General features: G+C 66.5%; 2 protein-coding genes across 3 annotated transcripts in view; one reads left to right on the top strand and one right to left on the bottom strand.

Annotated features, from left to right (window-relative positions):
* The window catches only part of COPA (COPI coat complex subunit alpha), a 134954-nt gene that overhangs the window by 52066 nt on the left and 62182 nt on the right, over window positions 1–20706 (bottom strand). The window lies entirely within an intron of this gene.
* VANGL2 (VANGL planar cell polarity protein 2) lies at window positions 4861–20601 on the top strand. Of its 2 annotated transcripts, XM_080570221.1 has the most exons (9): window positions 4861–4982; window positions 11568–11726; window positions 13315–13582; window positions 13666–13786; window positions 15819–16426; window positions 16844–16980; window positions 17302–17437; window positions 17902–18133; window positions 18449–20601. In XM_080570221.1, the coding sequence occupies exons 3-9, from the start codon at window positions 13512–13514 to the stop codon at window positions 18707–18709; spliced, it is 1566 nt and encodes a 521-aa protein (XP_080426347.1). In that variant the 5' UTR covers window positions 4861–4982; window positions 11568–11726; window positions 13315–13511; the 3' UTR covers window positions 18710–20601. The 2 variants fall into 2 exon arrangements, with proteins under 2 accessions (XP_080426347.1, XP_080426348.1); XM_080570222.1 differs by lacking the exons at window positions 4861–4982; window positions 11568–11726; window positions 13315–13582; window positions 13666–13786 and adding an exon at window positions 13797–15731.

Here is a 20706-nt window from a genome sequence, read left to right as displayed (position 1 = left end):
GCAGCGAGCACACGGGTGCTTGCAGGGTGGGGTGCAGCAATGAATCCGGGCAGGGAACGGGCACCCCGGTGATGTTCCTCCTGGAGATGGGGAAGGAACAAAGCCACAGGGCTTATGCTGAACGTCCTCGTCTGGATCGCTGCTTCAGCCAGGCTGGAAAGCTTCCTTCTAGTCCTTAGAGTTACCCGAGCCCATCTTGGGCACCACAGCCACTGTTTTAGCCAGGACAAGCAGCCCGCGAGCGGTGCCGTCCCTCTGGTGACAGCAGAGGGCTGAGGACACGTGGTCCAGGCACCAGCATCTCCGAACGCGCCCAATAAATCCTCCTTCACCCCCCTGGGAAATCAGCGCAGCCCCGGCTCCAAAGCCACCCGTCACTCGCCCATGCCCCTCTGCCCAGCAGAGCCCCCTCGGTCCCCTTCCCGACATATCCCCACCCTGTCCCCGGTCCCCCTTGTCCCCGCGAGCCCCCGGTGCTCTCCCCGCTTCCTCGGCCCACCCCGCGCCGTGCGGGGAAGCAAGTTTGCGGCTCCTCTCCTTTGTCTGCGCCGATCCCGCGCATCCCTGGGGGCAGGTTGCAGCTGTTCACCGACTTGCTCCAAATTTCTTCATATAATCAATTGGCCTCGGCTGCAGCTCGGCTCAGCGGAGATGCGTCAAAGGGGAAATAATAAAGATGGGGAGGGAGCGGGGGAAGGACGCGGGGAGGCTGCAGAGCCCCCGCACCGGCAGCAGGAAAAGGTGGGGAGGTGCAGGAGCAGCTGATGGAGAACTGGAGCCCCCAGCTCTGCTCCCAGCACCTCCAGGTCTCACCGGGGACATCTCCATCCCACCCCATCCAGCCCGGAGGTGGGAATCGGGTTAGGGAATCTCGAGCCCCACCTCGGCTCCCGAACCTCTGCTGTCCCCGGCTGCCAGCCCCGGCCCTGACATATGGTCCTCATTGTGCTTCACACAATGGCAACACTTCATGCTAATTCAGACGCTGGTCCTGGCCTCGCTGTCATCTCCAACAGATTGGGTCCCTCGCCTGCTCTTTGTGCTCGCAAGGTAACGGGCAGCTCTGCTTCCCCTCTGCCTCCCCGAGCACTTCCCTAGATGCTTCCCTGCTCCCGCAGCCATTCCCCCCTCTCCCCGTGCACATCTCCATCTCTCCATCCACGCCGGTGACGCTGGTCCCGGTGCACATGCGGGTGCGTGCCCGAGGGAGGCTTCACACAACATTTGGAAAAGAACCACGGAAAATTGTCACGAACGTGCCGATGAGCGGGCGTGCATGAAACTGCTCGGCTGCTTCTGCCCGGCATCGAGCATGAGGACGAGGAGGTTGCCTCCTTTCCTGCTGCTCTTCCTCCCCCCAAGAGGAGCAGGGGGCAGGACGGGCCACCCCGCTTCGGGAAGGGGGAAGGACCCCGCTTGTCTCAGCTGCAGCAGGGCCAGGCGTGCCCTGGAGCGGGTGGCCGGGAGGCTGCGTCCCCGGGGATGTCACCACGGGCAGCAGCTGTGTCCCCAGCTCGTCTGGATGAGGCGGCAGTGCCATCTGCTGGGTCCCCAGAACGGGGTCCCGTACACCGACGTCAGCTTCTGTCACCCCAGGCTGGGGACCCCAGGGCCCTGCAGCAGCCTTGTCCCCAGGCAGAGCGCCAGCCACCAGCGGGTGCGAGGGAAAACGGGAAGCAGCGCCCGTGCGCTCAGGTGGGACCTTCCCAAAGCGCCCTCAGCGAGCCAGTGTTCAAAATGCTGCTGTCGATGCTTCTTTAGGCCACGGGGGTACCCCCAGCTGCTGGGAACGGTGAGCCCGGACCCTAAAGTGCCGATGCCCTAAGAGCCAGGGAGCAGATCCCCTGCTTCCAGACAAGGCAGCGGGCTGCCTCGCCGATCTCCCAGCAGAGATAAGCAGCAGCAAGGCAAGAGCCGGGCGGGAGGGCACACGGCCGGTGCTGTTTGGGACCTGCTGTCCCCCCCGGCAGGGTCACAGCACGTGGGGCAGGGGCAGGAGGGTGGCCGGGACTCTGCCGCCCCAGGGTTTGCAGACAAACATCTGCAGGGAGGGCGCAGACACTGCTGATCCCGCCTGGGGCAGGGCCGCTGCTTTCTAGGACTCCTAATCTCCTGAGCTATCTGGCTGGAGCCTTCGCCCCGTCCCGGTGGTGGAGCAACAAACCCAGCCGTGCCGCCCGGGGAACGCCTCGGGGTCAGACCTGCCGGGGCTGGAAGGGGCAGCAAGGGTCCTTCGCAAGAGGATTTTGGGGTCAAGGCAACACGGAGCTGGTGCTGGGGAAGCTTTTGTCCCTGGGAGATGGGAGCACGGTGCCCAGCACCCCCGTGCTGCTGAGCCCCGGTGCCCCTCGCGGTGCTTTGCAGGTCGGGGCTTTTCGCCTGCTGCCCTGAGCAGGGTGCGGAGGGAGGGAGGGGACCGTCCCTGTAAATCACAAGGTGGAACAATGCGGCCCTTCCCAGATGGCGGGGAGGCTCCGGCAGCCCCAGCTGGCCAGGAATGAGCTCCCAGGGCCCATTAATCACTCCTGGAGCCGGAGCTGGAGCGAGAGGACAGCCCGGGGCAGCTGGCTGCAGGGGGAAGGGGGTAGCAGAGGGGTCCCCACCCAGCAGCGATCCCCAAAGACCCGCGGGGCCACGAGGGCCCAAACCCAGCCGGGGTTCCTGCACCCCCCAGGGCTGCACCTTGAGGCCAGCCTCAGAGGCTCGCGGGGCCTGTTTCACCGTGTGAAAACAGGGGGGCAGCGACCCCCCCCAGCTCCGGGCCTGGAGCCAGGGGAGCAGCACGGGCTGGGATCTGCCTCCGGCACCGCATCGCCTCGCCATTTCGCGGGTGGAGGCCGAGAGCCACCCGCAGCAGCCCCAGGGGCCAAGGCTGAGGCTGAGCTCCTGCAGGATCCGGCCCAGCCGGCAGGTAGGAAAAGCTCAGGGGGGCCCCGCTCGGCCTCCACCAGAGCCAGGAAGGAGGAAAGGAGCCGTGCGGGCCCGGGGGGAGGTGGGGGGCCCCCAGCTCAACCCCACAGCCTCGGCTGCCTCCTTCGCCCCACAGCCGGCAAGGGGAGGCCTCGAGCCCCCGAGAGCAGCGGGGAGGCTGCCGCCGGCCTCCGCCTGCCCGCGCCTCTACTTGGGGGGGAACTTGGGGGGACCCTGGGGGGGTCGGGGGGAATCTTGGGGAGGATGCTTGGGGGGGAACCCTGTGGGGCTGGGGGCAGATCCCGGGGGGGCTACGGGGCACCGAGGCCGAACCGGGCGGAGGCTACGGAGCCTCCCCCGCCCGCAAACAAGCCATTTAAATTCCACCAATGGGGAGGCGGCGGGAGGGGAGCTCGGCACGCCATTGGTCAGCTCGGGGGGGCGGGGCCGGCCTTTTCCCAGCCCCGCTCATTGAGAGAAAAGCGCCCGGCGCTGTTCCGCGCACAGCGCCCCCCCTCCCCCCGGCACCCGCTATGGGGGTGCCCCCCCCCCCCCCCCCACCGGCCTGGGGACGTTGGGGGGGGCAGAGCCCGGCCACGGGACGGGGTGCGCAGGGGGCACCGTGTGGGTGTCCCCTGTTGACCGTGGGGAGGGGCTGCCCCCCCCCCCCCCCCCCAGCACCCTGGGGTGCAAAGAGGCGGTGGGAGCACAGCCCTTGAGATTTTGGGGGGGGGGCTGCTCCTGAATGCTTGTCCCCAGTTGCCCCAGTGGGGACCCCCGCTCCTGGCATTGGGGCTCCTGTAGGGCTTGGCTCTGTCCCTGCTGTCCCCCCCCCCCGCTGCCCCCCAGCGCTGCAGGGGCTCCCACGGGGCCTGGCTCCATCCCTGTTGGTCCCCCCAGGTTCCCTCTCCCGAAACGTGCGGCCTGTGGGTGTGTGCCACCCTGCCCTACCCCTTCCTCTGTCCCCCTTCGTCCCTCTTGGTGTCCCCCCCCTGCAGCCATCCGTGTGCACCCCTCATCCCTGGGGCTGCCGGGAGCGGGGCTGGGGGGCTCCCAGCTTAGGCTGGCCCCCCCCGACACCACGACCCGCGGCTGGGATGCCCCAGCTGCGACAGGCACGGCCAGACCCAGGCATCCCGGGGACCGTGCTGGAGGTGGGTGACAGACCCGGCTTTCACGGGGGGGGGACACGTTCGAGGACAAGGGGGGAGACGTTTGTCCACACGCACGTCCTCACCCCAAAGCGCTCAGGCCTGGCACAAAGGGTGGGAGCAGGAGTGCGGCCCCGATGGGCCGGTGCCCTTGCAGGGTCACCTCTCCCTGGGGGAATCCTAAATTCATTAGGGTCGGAAAAGAGCTCCAAGCTCATCTGGTCCAGCCGTCCCCCTACCCACTAAATAACACCCCACTAAATAATATCACACCCTAACCCACGTCCCCAAGCACCGCGTCCAACCTCTCCGTAACCCCCCCAGGGACGGCGATGCCACCACCTCCCTGGGCAACCCGTCCCAATGCCTGACCCCCCCTTCCTGAGAAGCAATTTCCCCAAATTTCCAACCTGAACCTCCCCCGGGTTGGTCCCACCCTAAAAGGGGGGGACCCTTGGGGACACGCACACCCCCGGCACAAGCTCCTGGTGGGCTCCAGGGGCCCGCTGGCGACCTGCACCCCAAAACCCCCAGCTGGGGGGGGGGGGGGCGCAGCACCAGGACCCCTCCCCGCCCTCCCCATCCCCGCAGCAAGCGATGCCGGGGAGGGGGGGGGACACAATGGGGCGGACAATGGGGTCCCCAAGCCCCGGAGGGGCGCCGGGAGCGCGGATGGGAGACAATGGGAGGGCGGGGGGGGGCCGGGAACAGCGGCCGGGGGGGGGCCCGGGGAGCGGCGGGGCCTTGGGGGCCGCTCCGCTGGGAGCCGGGGCTTCCTCCGCCTCCTCCTCCTCCTCCTCCTCCTCCTCTTCCTCCGCCTCCTCCTCCTCCTCCTCGGCCGCCGCCGCCGCCGCAGCAGCCCCGGGATTTTCGTGGCGCTGGGCGCGGGGGGGGGGGGGCGCGCACAAAGGTGCCCAAATGGTGAGTGGGGGGGGGTCCGGGGGGGGTCCCGGGCTTGGGAGGGGGGGGGAACGGGGAGGGGGGAGCCGCCTTGGGGCCGGGCCTGCCCGAGGGCCTGGGAAGCCGGGGACTTTCCTGGGGCCGCGGCCGGGCGGGGGAAGGCGCTGCTGGGCGAGTGGGGGCGAGCGGGGGGCGAGTGGGGGGCGAGTGGGGGGCGAGTGGGGGCGAGGGGCGGGCGGCTGCTGGGAGCCCACGGGCGAGGGGGGAGCAGCGGCAGCCACCACCCCACCACCCCCCCCCAGCCCCGCTGCTGCTCGCTCGCTTCGCCCCGGACCCCCCCCCCCCCAGCTGCGTGCCCCCGGTGCCCCCCGCTCCCCAGCACCGGGGGGCCGCATCGCGGGGCTCGGAGCCCCTTGGTGGGCAGCAAAAGCAGCCGGCACCCCCGCACCCCCTCCCCTGGCACCCCTGCCCGGGGAGCAGAAGGGTGCCGGGGAGGTGGGCGAGGGCTCGGCCCCCTCCCGCGGTGCCGGGTGCGCGGCGGGGAGCAGAAAGGTGCTGAGCCGCTCCCCGCCGCCACGCTCACCTGCTCCCGGCAGAGACCCGGCCGGATCCTGATCCGGTTTATCTTGGTCCTGGCCCTGGCGCAGCGCCCTGAGCCGCCTGGGAGTTCCCTGCGATCGGCGGGCGCAGACACCGGCCCTGCTGCCCCGGCTGGGGCGAGAGGCTTCATTTCCCTTGGGAGAGGGAGTAGAGCCTGTTCCCCCCCCCCACCTCCCGCTGCGGGCCACGGTATAATAAGCGAGGCGGAGGTTTTAAAAAAAAAAAGAAGGAGAGAAGAATTAAATATTATCTGCACGGAGCCTCTGGGGACGGCTCTTGCTTAATCACAGCAATTCGGGATCGTGCTGGGGCTGAGCCGGGCTCGGAGGCAGCCTGAGTCAGATGCGATCTCCGGGCTTCTCCTGGGGATTTGGGCTGCCTTTGTGCTGGGGGCGAGCGCGGGACCCGAGCAGATGATTTAATTAGCAGATGACTCCGTCGGAGGCAGGGGTAGCTCCGAGCCCCATTGGTAGACCCGGGGGTGCCCGTCGCCACGGGGGGGTTTGGCCCCGCTGCTCTCCTCCGGAGCGAGGCAGAGGCACGGATCCAGCCATCGGCCCCGCGAGGGCTCTGCCCGACCACCGAGCGCTTCCCAGAACGTCAGGCCTAGGATTTGGGGTCGGTTCGGTTCCTTGCAGAGTCCGGAGGGGGTCCCTTCCCGCAGCTTGGGGTGCTTTGTGCTGCTGGTCCCGTTTCTGCCGTGGGTTCCTGGGGAATTTGGCCACCTCGGGGCAGCCAGGAGAGGGGGAAGGTGGGGTCTCATGCTGGCAGTGGGGGACATTCGGCAGCCAGGGCTGCCTGTGCTGAGCCCCACGCCGTGATGTGGGGTGCTGGAGCCTCCTGCTCGCCCCCGGGCACCCTGTCCCACGGGGCAGAGGGTGCGAGGAGCTAACGGGGTGGCACAGCCCCACGGACGGGCGCAGCCGGCTGCCATTCCCACTGCTCCTTTAACAGCACTCATCGTTCCTACAGGGACTTGGGGCCTTGGGGGCAGCCGCAGGTTCCCATTAGGCGCACAGCGGGGCTCCCAGGAACTTTCCTGGGATGTGGCGTGCTCCAGGAATGCTTCTCCGCGGCTGGCAGCGTGCGCCAGCATTTGGATGCTGAGCAGGGACCCGGTGCTGGCCATGCTGGAGGAAAGCTGCTCCGTCCCGGGGCATTCCCTGCTGGAAAGGGTGACCCGGAGGAGGGGGGCTTCTGGCGCGATTTGCCTGGTGTTTGTCGGCTCTTCCAGGCTGGCTTCAGCCGTTTGAATGGTAAAATGTTTCTTGTTTGGATCAGATCACAGACAATGGGGCCGGAGGGGACATGGGGGAAGGCAGGGAGCCCATCTCCCCGGCTTCAGACACGGCTGAAGCAGCCCCAGGTCTTTGGGCTGAGCTAATTTGAGATTTCAGGTCTGCTTCCCGAGGGCCGGCGTGGCTGGCAGATGCTTTATGGCTTTATTGTCCGGCCAGGATGCTGGGCAGGGGGCCTGGGAGAAGCGTGCGGCGAGGGCACCGCCGTCCTTGCCTGGCTGCCCCCGTGCTCCTGCAAGCACCGGGGTCGGAGCCGTGGCGTCGTGGCCCGCCAGCGGGCACGGGGTGACGGCACGGCGCCGAAGTCCCCGCAGGGCCAGCTGCCGACGTGCCCGGCCCCGGACAGCCCCCGTCTCTGCTCTGTTTCTCGGGGCTCCGAGGCACGGACCACACCGTCTGCCCGCCACAGCCTTGCGGGATTTAGCGCCAGGCACTCGAGCGGATTAAGCAGAGCTGGAAAACATCCACAAGTGGGGTTGTTTACACGGCCAGCGTCACTTTGGGTCGGGGCTGGTCCTTCAGGACATCGCTGCAGCACGCGGGGGGACAGGGCTTCCCGCGACGCTGTCGGAGAGGCCGCTGAAGTGAAAGTGCCGTCCCGAACCACGCGTGCTGTGGGAGAGCTCTCACCCCGCCCGAGCACCCTGCAGCGCCGCTCGGACCCCGCGCCCACCAGCGAAGGAGCCCGGGACCGCGGCGTTCGAGTCCTCCTGCGCGCCAGGACCTTGGGGTGGCCGCGGGGTTGTCGCCCCGCGCCCGCGTCCCCGCGGGAGGCACCGCCGGGGGAGCTGCTGCGAGGCCGTGGGTGCAGGGCTGAGCCCCCCGCGTGGGGATCTGAGCCCAGGAGGGCAGAGCAGGAGCAGCTGAGGGGCCGTGGGGTGCGCGCGGCGCCACCGCAGTTAGGCTCCCTTGGCGCTGCGGCGTTTTGCAATGCAAATGGCTTTCTCTTTGCAGCCAGCCCTTCTCATGCAAATCCCCTGGGTTTGGTACATTTTCTCCCTCTGGTTCTGGACCTGCCGCAGCCATTTTTACCTGTGCATCCCGGCACGGCCACCACCGCCTTCACCCCGTGAAGCAGACCCGGTGCCGGGGAGAGGCTGGGCTTTGTCCCGGAGCTGCGCAGTGGGAATCCCCGGGCGCTCGGACGTTCCTGTGGATATTGTAACAATCCCGCGTGACCGTAATTAAAGCTGACAGTTGGGAAGGGATATTAAACGTTCTGCATCCAAGCTGACGCTGAGCAATTTGAGATCAGAATGGGACCCCATGGGGGAATTGGATTAAGCTGCTCGGGCTTCCCATGGGCCTTTTGCGCGTCCCTCTGAAGCGCCTGCTTGTGCCGACGGACCGGGGACCTCTTCCAGCGTGGAAGTTTGCAGATTCCTCCTTGGGAGCGTGGTGGTGGCATCTCCAGAGCCTTGTGGGGCTGGGGCTGGACCAGCTTCCCTGAAACATCTCCAAAGCACGTGAGGAGGGCTGGGGCTGCTCCTGCAAGCCCATCTCGGGGGACTTCAGCATCCGACGGAGCCAAGCAGCCCCTGGCTTCTTCCCCGGCACGAGACTCCCCAGAGGCAGCAGGAGAGACGCGGCGTGGACGCAGCTCAGCGAGGAGGTGCCAGGCTGGATGTGGCCCAGAGGGCTCGGGGAGAAGAGGGTTTGCGTTTGCGCTTCTGGAGGGAGCGTGCAGACGAAGGGAGCCGGGCGAATTCTCCCCAGCCCCTCGGCAGGCTTGGCTAGACGTGGCTGTGCTGTAGCAGGGGGAATGCTTCGCCGACCGGTCCCCCAGCTCCTGCCTGGGGAAGGCTGGAGCCCTTCTCCCCTTTCCACGCAGAGGACTTCAGACGGCACCCACAAAGCTTCCTGCACCTTGCGCATCACCCGCAGACACCCAGCGCCGCGGTGCCGGCAGCCTCCTCCGTCCCCGTGGATGCAACCACGGCATTTGGTGCGTGGGGGAACCACAGCCACCGCTCCGTCCCCTCCCTGTCCCCATCACCTCCCGCTTCCCCGATGGCCTTGGGGCTCCGCCGGGACGGTGGCGGCTGGCCCGGCAGGGGACCGAGGCGGTGGCTGGCCGGGGACGGCGTCCATTGTGCGGAGCCAGCAAGGCGTGTTTGTGCAGCCAAGCGAGCGGACGCGCGGGGCGCTGGGCTCGGCAGACCCCAGCACCAGGGCCGGGAGCTGCCTCCGATCCCAGGCTGTGGCAGAGCTGGGGCTGGTTTTGGAGGTGTGATGGGGGCTGGACAGGCTGTGCCCCCCGGCTCCTCCGCGGAGGGATGCTCGCTGCGCTGCTCCCTGGATCGAGCTCCCTGGTGTCAGCTCCGACGGCCCAAAAGTCACGGTGTGAAGCAGAGCTGAGGCTCACGTTAGGTTTTCTGCCTGTCCTTAAGCGTTTACAGACACCAGCTTGCGGTGTGCCTCGGTTTCCCCATCTCTGTGGCGGGCAGAGGTGTGCTGCCAGCCCTCGGGGCCCCTTGAGAGCATGAACAGCGTTGGAGCCGTGTGCCAGGACCCAGGACCCCGGCGTCCTCCCCACGGTGCCCAGCACGACGCTGCCCACCGCCTGACTCAGTTTCCCAACCGTTCCCCAGGCCTGGGAGGAAAATGCTCGCCTCGATGTGCCGGTATTCCCTGCCGCTATTCCTGCTTGGCTTCGCCGGTGGGAAGCCAGCTCTCGTCGGCGTGCAGAGGGTTGCGTTCACACCCCTTCTGGAACCACATGAGAGCATCGTCATCTCGCGCCGCTATCTCGGTGATCGATCTGGATTTGCAGATGCTTTACACCAGCGGTGTAAAGAGCACCACCTCGGCGCGGTGGTGGTGTAAAGGCACGCGGTGGTGTAAAGGCACGGTCGTACGGGCATTTAGCAACCAGGCGGAGCAGTTCAGTAGCTGGCCGGGCCGGTCCCGGTGACCCCATGGGGTTTGGGTTCTGGGTCTCGGTGGGCACCCTCCAACCTGCCCCAGGGCAAAGCAGCCCCGGGCTGGTTCAAATCCTCCTTGGCACGGACGAGGAGAGTGGTGCCGCCGGGCTGCGTCCCTCGGGAAGAGCTGCCTGCTGCCAGCAAATGTCCTCTCTGGCTCTTGGAAGCTCGTGGTCTCGGGGATGGCGTGGATGGGGAGAAGGTCGGTGCCCCGGCGTGTGGTTTTGAGCTGCCTGGCTGGGAAGGGGAGGAGTGGGTTTGCCTCTCGGGCTCCTCCCTGGAGCTGTTTAAAGCGAGAAAGGTTTCTCGTGGAGGAGCACTTGGGTCTTTTTTGGGGCATTTGGAGGCAAGCGATAGTTGAGGTTTGAGATTCGCGGACTCAAAGGCAGGGGGGGTGGCGGCAGCTTCTTTCTGACCGCCCGCAGGACGTGCGCCCCGGAGCCCCAGCCGAGCTCTCTCTGCTTTGAAGCCCGAGATGTGCTTCAGCAGCATCCCGAGAAGCCATCCAGTCTGGACTTGAAGATGTCAAGAGATGGCAAATCCTCTCCTCCCCTGGGGAGTTTGTTCTAATGGTTAATCACCTCGCTATTAAAAAACTGAGTTTTCCTACTCATTTGCCTGTGTCTGGCTTCTGCTCCCAGCCCTCGGCGGTTGCTCTGCTGGCTCGCAGAGGCTGGGTAAGGCGAAGCCGCTTCTCCTCCCGCAGACGAGGCAACCATTTCCAGCTCCACCTGAGCCCCCGTGCTGCCGAACCGGCTCCTCGCTCTGCCAGGCAAACTCTTCTTTTTGAACACCACCAACAATAAAAAAAAAAAAATCCCTTTCTTCCCCGCCGGAGCGGCCAAGCCCCTCGCTCCTCCAGCTGCCGTGAGAAACGCCGCGCTGCTTTGTACTTGGAGCTGGGCACCGCGGCAGCTGCCTCCGCCTTCTCCGGGGACATCGCGAGGCGCCAGGGAAAGCTGGAAGAGCCCCCGGGGTGCTCGGGCTGGCCGGGGGCCGCGGAGGCGCTGGGGGTGCCGGGCTCGGCGCTGCGCCTCTGGGGAAGCCAGTGCTTGGGGCGGGAGGAAGAGGAGCTCCGCGGCGAGCCCGTAACCGCTGCTTGTGATCGAAGGGCCTGAGCCGTTCCCGTGGCTAATTGCTCGCTCCCGTTAGAAACGCCTGCCTGGATTTTGTCCTGGTTCGCTGAGGGATGGTCCTGCCTGGGGTGTTTGGGCAGCGTTGAACCCGCGGGGCTGCTGGAGGGCTGCGGTCCCTCGGGTGGCGGGGACGCGCCGAAACCCCCTCCTGATTTTGGCTGAGTTTTGAGGGACTGGGTCTGGATGGGGCCAGGACCCCGAGGGGATGCCGGAGGGGGGGCTTTGCCCCTTCTGTAGGGTGACGGCGAGGGGCAGCAGGGAGGTGGCAGCCGGCTGCGTGATGCCGGAGCGTGGGGCTGGGGGCGCAGAGGGCGCGGGGGCCGCGCCGTTCCCTCCGCCCCGGGGGGCGTTCTGCAGCGCGATGCCACCAGAGCTGCCTAATGCCACCACGGCTCTGCCGGGGCTCTCGTAACCGGCGACACCCTCGGTGAGCCCCGTCCCTCGCTGGTGGCTGGGCAGTGACGGGTGGGGACAAGGACACCGGCTCGTGGTGGACACGTGCTGGGGCGCAGGACGCTCGTGGTCCTCTTTGGCGTGACAATCCGGGGGCGACGCGCCCCCAGGGGAGGGGACACCGCTCCTGCCGGCCGCTGCCAGGGACGGAGACGCTTCTCTGCTCATCCCCTTTCCCTTTTTCCCCCCCCCCAGCTCGGAGCCCCGGCGCGGACGCCCGACCCGTGAGCGGCCCCCATGCCGCGGCGGCCGCCAGCTGGATGCCGTCCCCGCCGCCCGCTGAGGATGCCCCGAGCGCCCCGGTGACCGCCCGCGGGGGGGACAGCGCCCGTCTCCAGCCCCAGCGCCCCTCCGGTGAGTCCCCGAGCTGTCCCCCACCGCCCCGCGGGGACCCGGCTGTCCCCTCGGGTGGGAGCAGCCAGCGGTGGCAAGGCCCCTTCGTCGTGGCGCTAATGAATAGGGTCGGGGGGAAAAGCCCAGCCGTGGCCCCCCTGCGCCGAGCCGCCGGCCCTCGCATTGTTCCTGCCAGAAACCCGATGCCGGCCTCCCAACAAAGCCCAGAAGAAGGGGGGGGGGGGGTGTGGGGGGGGGTGCTGGCAGGGGGGCCGGGGGGGGTCCCTTTCTCCCTGCCCCTTCCCCCATCGCTCGCTGGGGACGCCGGGACGAGCTCCGGGCCCCCGTTGCCATCTCCTAGACAACCGGCGTGGGGGGGCTTTTGTCTCCATAGTGATAAACGTGCGAGCATCCAGCATCTGGGACAAAAGGGTGTCCCCCCCTTGTCCGTCCGTCCCCAGCCTCGCTTCTTTTTCCCCTCCTCGACTCCCCCCCTGAGGCCTCGGAAAAGAGGCCAGAAGACATTTGGGTTTTATTTGGGCAAAATGGCATTGCCCTGGTAACGCGCCCACCCCGAACGCAGCCGGCTCGGCCCCCACCGCCGGCACCCCCCCACCCCCCCGGCACGCACCGGGGTGGCCGGGTGCTCACTCGGGGTGCTGGGGGTCCCTTACACCCCCCCCACCCCACCCCACAGACATCATCTGGGTGCTGACAGGGGGCTGCGACCCCCCTCAGTGGGGTTTGGGATGCCCCCGCAGGGGTGTCACCGTTCGGGGGGACACCGCGGTGGCCGCCGTCTCGGTCCAGGTCCCTTCCTGGTGGAAATGCTCCGGGGGGGGGCTGCGAGCAGCTCCCGTGCTGCCGATGGGCTGGGGGTGTAACGCAGCCGTAAAGCCCACGTCATTTTCCCAATGCAGCGGAGACGCGGCCCTATAAGCAAGCGCGGGTGGGCGTAAGGCGCGCGTCCGGGCGGATTTACGCAGCAGCGGCGCGCAGGGAGACGTTGGGCGCCGCTGCACCGGGCTGCGGGCTCGTCCTGGGGGCTTCTGACCCCGTCCTCGAAGCCGCCCCCCCCCTCCCAGCCCCGCCGTGCCCACGGGGGCTGCGGGGCCCGCATTGATCCGGGTGTGAGATGCCGAATCCGTGCCGGGAAACTTGTTCGGGCAGAGCCCCAGACTGCGAGCCGGGCCTGCAAGCTTGCCTGCGCCAAGTTATTCATTCTTTTTTTTTGTTGTTGTTGTTGGTTTTTTTGGGTTTTAAGTTTGGCCCCCACCCCAGGCACTCTCCTGGCAATTAAAATAACGATGGCGATGTTCATTAAAGGGCAAATCACCCGAAACAGCGCAGTTAGAAGCTAATCGCTAATAAAGGGAAAGGAGGTGGCCCTGGACCCAACTTGGGTTTAAAATAGAAAATGCCCCAAAACGACCCAAATTCCTTCATCCTTTCCCCGCTGAAGTCCTGTCCCCGCTTTAAACCTGGATCCGCAGGGACGGGGCGGGCGGTGGTGGCGTCCTGGTGGCGGCGGCGGGGACACCCTGGGGTCCCCGGGCACGGCTCCGGGGGCCGCGGCGGTGCCACCGACCCTTCCCCGTCCCCTCCGCAGGCGGGCGCACCGATTTCTCCTGAGACGAGCCCAGCCCAGTGTTCAAAATAGAGTCCCTCAAGGTGACGGTCGACTTCCTGAAGGTGCCCCTCGGCCTGAAGAAGCCCCCTCTGAAGGAGGCCTTGGCGGCCATCCCGGGGCCGGGGAGACCCAAGCCCCTCGGCGTGGAGCGGCACAAGCCCCGGCGCGCCGACACCATGGACAATGAGTCGCAGTACTCGGGCTACTCCTACAAATCCGGGCACTCCCGCAGCTCCCGCAAGCACAGGTGAGAAGGGCTGGCGTGTCCCCGGGGGTCCCCTGTCCCCACCGTGGGCGCGCACCCACCCTGCTCCCCTCTCTGCCCCCCAGGGACCGGCGGGACCGGCACCGCTCCAAGAGCCGGGACGGGAGCCGCGGGGACAAGTCGGTGACCATCCAAGCGCCGGGCGAGCCCTTGCTGGACAACGAGTCGACGCGGGGGGACGAGAGGGTGAGGATGGGCAGGGGGCTGCCGTGGGGCGTGCCGGGCTTTGCATCGCCTCCATCCCTGCTCCAGAAAGGGGGCAGGAGCCGGCCCTGCACTTAGAGCAGCCCCAAATCCCGAGCCAACCTCGGCGGCGCGGGCCCAGCCCACGTCGGGGCTGGGAATTGGGGAAGGGGACGACTGCAAGAGCCCCGGCGGGCGCTGCCGAGGGTGGGAGCTGCGGGGGGGGGGGGTCCCGGCGTGCCTTGCCCGCCCCCGGGGAGCGGTGGAGCCGGTCGGGCTGGCCCTGGGCGGGCTGACAGCACCTCGGGGCGCTGCCTCGGTGTGCCCGCGGCGAGGGCGGGGGGCCAGACGAAAGGGGACGGCGGGGCTGTCGCGGTGTGGGCATGCAGCTGGGGTGGGCACGGGGTGCCCGCAGCTCCCTGCCCGCTGCCCAGGGTGGAAAACGCCTTTGGGGTCGGCTCCCTCGGGATCTGCTCCCTCCGGATCCGCTCCTGCTCCTCGCTCAGCGCCTGCAGGGCGACGCCGGCTCGGCCCTGCCAAGGTTTAATAACCCCAGCCCCGTCCCTGGGAGGATCAAACGGACGAGCGGGTTTGTGCAGCCGGTCGAGCTCTCTGCTGCCGGTGCGGGACCTGCAGCCCCCGGGAGGGTTCCTGGAGCCCAAATCATTGCAGCAAAATCCACCCCCCCCCCCGGGATCAGAGATGCTCTGGACAGGGCACTGCAGCGACGAGGGGGACCAGGCTGGGCGCCAGCTCCTCCGGCCACCGCAGAGCCCAGACCCTGGCTTTAATCATCTCCCAGCCACCTACACGGGCACCTCTGGCTCTTTCATCTTCCCGCAGCACGGAGCCGGTGCCACCGGTGCTGCCTGAGCTGCTCGCGGCCGCCCGCGCACTCCTGCAGTGGCCGGAGCAAAGGACTTGAAAGACGGACTGGAAATACGGAGCGGTCCTGCGGGGGCGGCCAGCACCTCTCCGCTCCTCCTGCCTCCAGCAAGCCCCCGGCTCGGGGGTTATTTCTCTGCTCCGGTTCGGGACGAAGTTGCCAGCCTGCGGAAATTCCGGGAGGAAAAATCCCGGCTTTGTCACGTACAAGGAAAGCCCCGGCTTCAGGAACGCCGAGGTGCTGGGGAGCAGGACGCGAGGATGGACAGACGGACGGACAGACCCTGGGTGCAGGGGAGCGCCGCCGGCGGCGTCACCGCCTCCCTTTGCTGAAACTCCACGTTTTAACTGGGAAGGAATCAAAAAGGGACGACTCACTCCCACACCTGCGTGGCTTTGGTGAAAAAAAAGAAACGAACGGGGCCAGGTCGGCCACGCTGCGGGTTTGTGTCCGCTCCCGGTCCTGCTTTTATATGGGACGGGCTGTGCTGGCTGCTGGGGAGCTGCTGGGGCCTGGCGCCTGCCTGGGATCGTGCTGGTGAAGCTGGAGGTTGCATGGAGAGGTTTTACAAGCAGGGAATACATCTGAAAACAGAAAACAAACAAACAAACAAAAAAAGCAAAAAAAAAAAAGACAAAAAAAAAAAAACAGACTAAGGTTTAAGAAACTGCCCCGTCCCCCTGGCAGAGACGCGTACCCCAAAACGGAGTGATGGCGAGCCGGCACGCGGCCACGAGCCCCGATCGCCGGCGATCTCGCCCTGCCCCGGCGCTGGAGCAGGCAGCGGCAGCCGGCGCGGAGGAGGCGGCAGCGAGGGTGTGTTGGGACGGCGGCCGGGCATGTTGGCTCTGGCCCCGCTAATGAGGGGATTTGCCTGGAAACAGGATGCCTTCCACTTGCAAAGCCGCTCTCGCCCGCGTCGTGCGCGGCGGGGCGGAGAGGTGGAGCGCGGCGCAGAGCCTGCGACGGGGATTTCCTAGAGGGTCCTGGTCGATTCGCCGTCCCCCCGACCCCGGCCGCTAAATGGGGGTGATGGCACCGGTCAGCACGCCGGGCTTGGAGGTTTGGGGGCCGGGGGGGGATGCCGGGCTGGGTTGGGGTCTCGGGGTGGCAGGGCCCTCCTCCACGTGACCCTCTCCCCTTCCCCAGGACGACAACTGGGGCGAGACCACCACGGTGGTGACGGGGACGTCGGAGCACAGCATCTCGCACGATGACATTACGCGCATCACCAAGGACATGGAGGACAGCGCCCACCTGGACTGCTCCCGGCACCTGGGCGTCGCGCTGGCCGGGGCGCTGGCGCTGCTCGCCTTCCTCACGCCCCTCGCCTTCATGCTCCTGCCCCAGCTGCTGTGGCGGGAGGAGCTGGAGCCCTGCGGGACGCCCTGCGAGGGGCTCTTCATCTCGGTGGCCTTCAAACTCCTCATCCTCCTGCTGGGCAGCTGGGCGCTCTTCTTCCGCCGCCCCAAGGCTTTCTTCCCGCGCGTCTTCGTCTTCCGGGCGTTGCTCATGGTGCTCGTCTTCCTCCTCGTCGTCTCCTACTGGCTCTTCTACGGCGTGCGCATCCTGGACTCGCGGGACCGCAACTACCAGGGCATCGTGCAGTACGCCGTCTCGCTGGTGGACGCGCTGCTCTTCGTGCACTACCTGGCCGTGGTGCTGCTGGAGCTGCGCCAGCTCCAGCCCCAGTTCACGCTCAAGGCCGTGCGCTCCACCGACGGGGCCAGCCGCTTCTACAACGTCGGGCACCTCAGGTAAAAGGGGGGGACGGGGACAGGGAAGGGATGGGGGGGGCGCCTGTGGGTCTGGGTGAGCTCCCGTGTCGGCGCGGGCTCCGGTGCGTGCAGGACCGCGGTGCAGTCGTGGTGCTTGTGTGTTCCCGTGTGTGTTTTGTGTGTTTGCACGCGTGTGTGTGCATCTGCATGCGGGTGTTTGTGTGCTCGCACGCGCGTTTTTGTGTCTCTGTGTGTGCATCTGCATTCGTGCGTGTGTATTTGTGCTTGGGCGTTTGCACCCGGGTGTGCACACGCTGCGTCCCGCTGCATCCCGGCACCGGAGGAGCCGTGCGCGTGCCCGCAGTGAGAGCCCTGTGCTCCCTCCCCGTCCTGTCCCGGCCGTGTGCGTGCCCCCGATGAGTGCTAACCTGCTCTTTGTGCCCCGTGCCCCTGCAGCATCCAGCGAGCGGCCGTCTGGATCCTGGAGAACTATTACCACGATTTCCCAGTCTACAATCCTGCCCTCCTCAACCTGCCAAAATCCGTCCTGTCCAAGAAAATGTCCGGGTTTAAAGTCTATTCCCTTGGCGAGGGTGAGCTCCCCCCGTTCCCTTGGCTTCTCCTCTCGTTCTCCCTCCTCCCATCCCGGTGTTTTCCCCTCCGAAGGCAGCTTTCCGGGCCGGGCTCCGGGCGCCGAGCCGGTCCCTCTGGATTTGCGTGCGTTTGTCCCGGCTGGCGCGGGCGAGTCGGGTGCCGGTTCCCAGCCCACACCAGTAACGCCCTGCTGCAAGCAGGAGCAAGTCGAGCGCGGCCGCGGGACGGGGCCATGCCAGCAGCACTGGGAGGCGGGGGGGGGGGGGGGTGGACCCGGAGTGCCCGCTCCCCCAGCTCTGAGCTTGCCCCTTTCCCTGCAGAAAACAGCACGAACAACTCCACGGGGCAGTCCCGGGCCGTCATCGCCGCGGCTGCCCGCAGGCGCGACAACAGCCATAACGAGTACTACTACGAGGAGGCAGAGCACGAGCGCAGGGTGCGGAAACGCCGTGCCAGGTACGGGGCCATCAGCGGGGACCGGGCCCTGGGGAACCCCAGGAACCATCCCAGGACCCCCCTGGGGTGCCAGGAGGGAGGGAGCAGCCCCGGGGCCACCTCCAAGAGCTGGAGCTGCTTTTGGAGCAGCACATCGCAGGGTGCTGGGTGATGTCCCCGTAAAATTGCTTTCGGGGTACGGGGCACGGGGCGGAGCTGTGGGGCGGAGGGGTGGCGAACGGCTCCATCAACCCCCAGGGCTCCTGGGGACCTCAGGACCGGGTTCTGCTGCCCCGACTGCCCCGCTGCACCCGTGGGCTGTGGAGTCACGGAGACCCCGAGTGGCAGCGGCTGGAGGCACTGCGGGGTCCTTCGGGCCCGAGCTGAGCCCCGTCGGGGTCACCCAAAGCAGGGCCTCAGCACCACGTCCAGAAGCTTTCGAATTGCTCCGAGGAGGAGGTTCCACAGGGTCTTTGTCCCGGCAGGCTCGTGGTGGCGGTGGAAGAGGCCTTCACCCACATCAAGCGGCTGCAGGAGGAGGACCAGAAGAACCCGCGGGAGATCATGGACCCGCGGGAGGCGGCCCAGGCCATTTTCGCCTCCATGGCCCGGGCCATGCAGAAGTACCTGCGCACCACCAAGCAGCAGCCCTACCACACCATGGAGAGCATCCTGCAGCACCTCGAGTTCTGCATCACCCACGACATGACGCCCAAGGTGCGCGGGGGCGCAACGGGACGGGACCCAGCCGCCAGGGCAAGGGGCTCGGGGGGGCTTTGCCCACGGCGTGAGAGCCCCCCCCGGCAGGTCGAGGGGTGGGGGGAGGCTTTTTGTGGTGCGGCGCAGCCGGAGAAGCAGGCGTGCCAGGCAGCGATGGATGGGGGCAGGTTCCCAGCTGCTGGACCTGCCGCGCGGCGATGCTTTTCCTGCAGGACCTGCCCAGCAGCTTGAGGCTGCAAAAAAAAAAAAAATTAAAAAATAATAATAAAAAAAGAAAAAGGCTGACGTTCACACGTCCGTTCCTTCCTGCAGGCGTTCCTGGAGCGGTACCTGAGCGCCGGGCCCACCATCCAGTACCACAAGGACCGCTGGCTGGCCAAGCAGTGGACGCTGGTCAGCGAGGAGCCGGTGACGAACGGCCTGAAGGACGGGGTGGTCTTCGTGCTGAAGCGCCAGGACTTCAGCCTGGTGGTGAGCACCAAGAAGATCCCGTTCTTCAAGCTCTCGGAGGAGTTCGTGGACCCCAAGTCGCACAAGTTCGTCATGAGGCTGCAGTCGGAGACCTCCGTGTGAGCTGACGAGGGGTGGAGAGGGGCCGGGGGGGCCACCCCGCCTCGTCCTCCCCGCCTCTGCCGAGGCTCAGCGAGGCCGCGGCCGGAGGGCAGGACTGCGGCAGGCACCTGGAAGCAGTGCCCGCGCCTGGCCCCGCCACCAACCTGTGGCCACCGCTCGCCCTCCGGCTCGGGTCCCCGTCGGGCGAGCCGAGCCCCTTCCTCCTCGTCCCCGCGCTCCCCGAAACCCAGGTCCTTGTAGCGATCCCCCAGGAGGCGCATCCAGCGCAGGACGGTGTCGCGGCCGGGAAGGCGACGGCGTCCCTCGGTGCCATAACTCAAGGGCTAACCCTCCGTTTGAATTTCCTTCACCAGCGTCTTTCCAGCGCGGCCGGGTCTGGCGGACCCCCTGCGCTTTCCCGTTTTCTACCTGGCGACTGTCCTGCCTCTGGCCTTAAAACACCGCCCGGCGTCCGGGGCTGGTTTTTAATAATCGAGACTTTTGGAGTATTTTGCAAACACCTCTGCGATCTGTGGCTGCTATGAACCCCTCCCCGGCCTCCGGGGAAGGACCTGAAGCGGCGATGCGGCCGCGGGCAGGTCCTCGCCTCCCCGCCGTTTTCCACACTCAGCTCTTAACAAAAGCAAGAGAAAGTTGGGGTTTTAAGGCAAAAAGCGGCTTTTCGACGGCGGTGCGTGTGCCCCCGAGGAGATCGGCGTCCCCGCAGCCTACCCTGCCAGCTCCGAGCACGGGGGGGCTTTGCACCGTTCCTGCAGCGTGGCGAGAGCCCGAGTTGTGCTGGCTGCTGGAGCGGGGCAAAAATCATCCCAGCCTCGTCCGTGGTGCTGGGCTGGCCGGTGAGGGCGAGGGGTTGCGGGATTTGGGGGGCACAGCACCCTATAGTTTGCTGCAGAACGGCCCTAAGCACCCCTCGGGCTCCGGTGCTGGCCCCAGGTGGCTTCTTTGCAAAGGGTCTTGGTTCAGCAGGGTCTGAAATCTGTGCCCTGCGGTGGAGATGGGGACGTGGTGGCCCCCGGCGGGGCTGAGCGAGGGGACCCCGCAGCGCTCGGACCCGCGCTGCCCGCGCCGTGGGGCACCGAGCGCACGCAGGGTCCCCGTGCCTGCAGAAGCTTTTGCCTTCCCTTGGTTTTGTTAAGGTTGCAAATACCTCATGGGTTTTTTTTTTGGTTGTTGTTTTTTTATTATTATTTTTTTTTAATTTCTTTTTTTCATCTGGCTTTTGTGCTGCGGGGGGGGGGGGGCGCTCACGGGGGTGACCGCGGCATCCCGAGCTGAGTTTGGGCTCGCTCGGTGGCGAGACCTGCCAAATTCCCTCGCTGTGACGCACACGTCCCACCCCAGAGGGCCTGGGGGCTTCCCCAGTAAATACCAGTAGCAGAGAGAGGCTCCCCAGTGGATTTCAAGGGCTCTCCCAGCACAAGCTTGTGGGGGGATGCAGCAGGGGTGGGGGGCGGGCACCGCCTTTCCAAATTCCCAGGAAATCTCCATTTTTCCGGAGTTTCTGTGTCTTTATAGCCCCGCCAGGTCCCCGCAGTGCCAGCGTCTGTCCCGCGCCAGCTTCCAGTCCCGTTTACACCAGCACCGCCGCGCCGGAGCCCCCCCGGGTGCCGGAGCCCCTCGGGGGGCTGGTGCCGCCGGGAGCCCGGTTTGGGGGTGTTTTACTGCAAAAAGACTTCAGTGAGTGAGAGTGGATGTTGTAGGCTGGGGGGGGGGGGGAATTTTCCACTTGGAGTTTAAGAAGAATTCACCTTTTTTCGTTCTTTTTTTTTTTTTTTTTTCCGCAGAGCCGAGCCCTTGTGCATGCGTGTAGAAAATTGTAAAATGTAAAATTGTTTTTTAATATATAAAAAGCTTGTTTTTACAGTTTGCAGTGGATCGAAGCATTATGGCAGTGTTAGGAAGTTGGTTTTTTTGTCTTTTTTTTTTTTTCATAGAGGATCTAATTTTTTTTTTTTTAATAAAATAAACCCGTTGGACATTTTTTTTTTTTTGGCTTT

Source organism: Anser brachyrhynchus, assembly GCF_964034855.1.
Source record: "Anser brachyrhynchus genome assembly, chromosome: 28".
NCBI lineage: Eukaryota > Metazoa > Chordata > Aves > Anseriformes > Anatidae > Anser > Anser brachyrhynchus.
The sequence above is the reverse complement of the archived record's forward strand: the minus strand, read 5'-3'. Positions and strand labels throughout refer to the sequence as shown.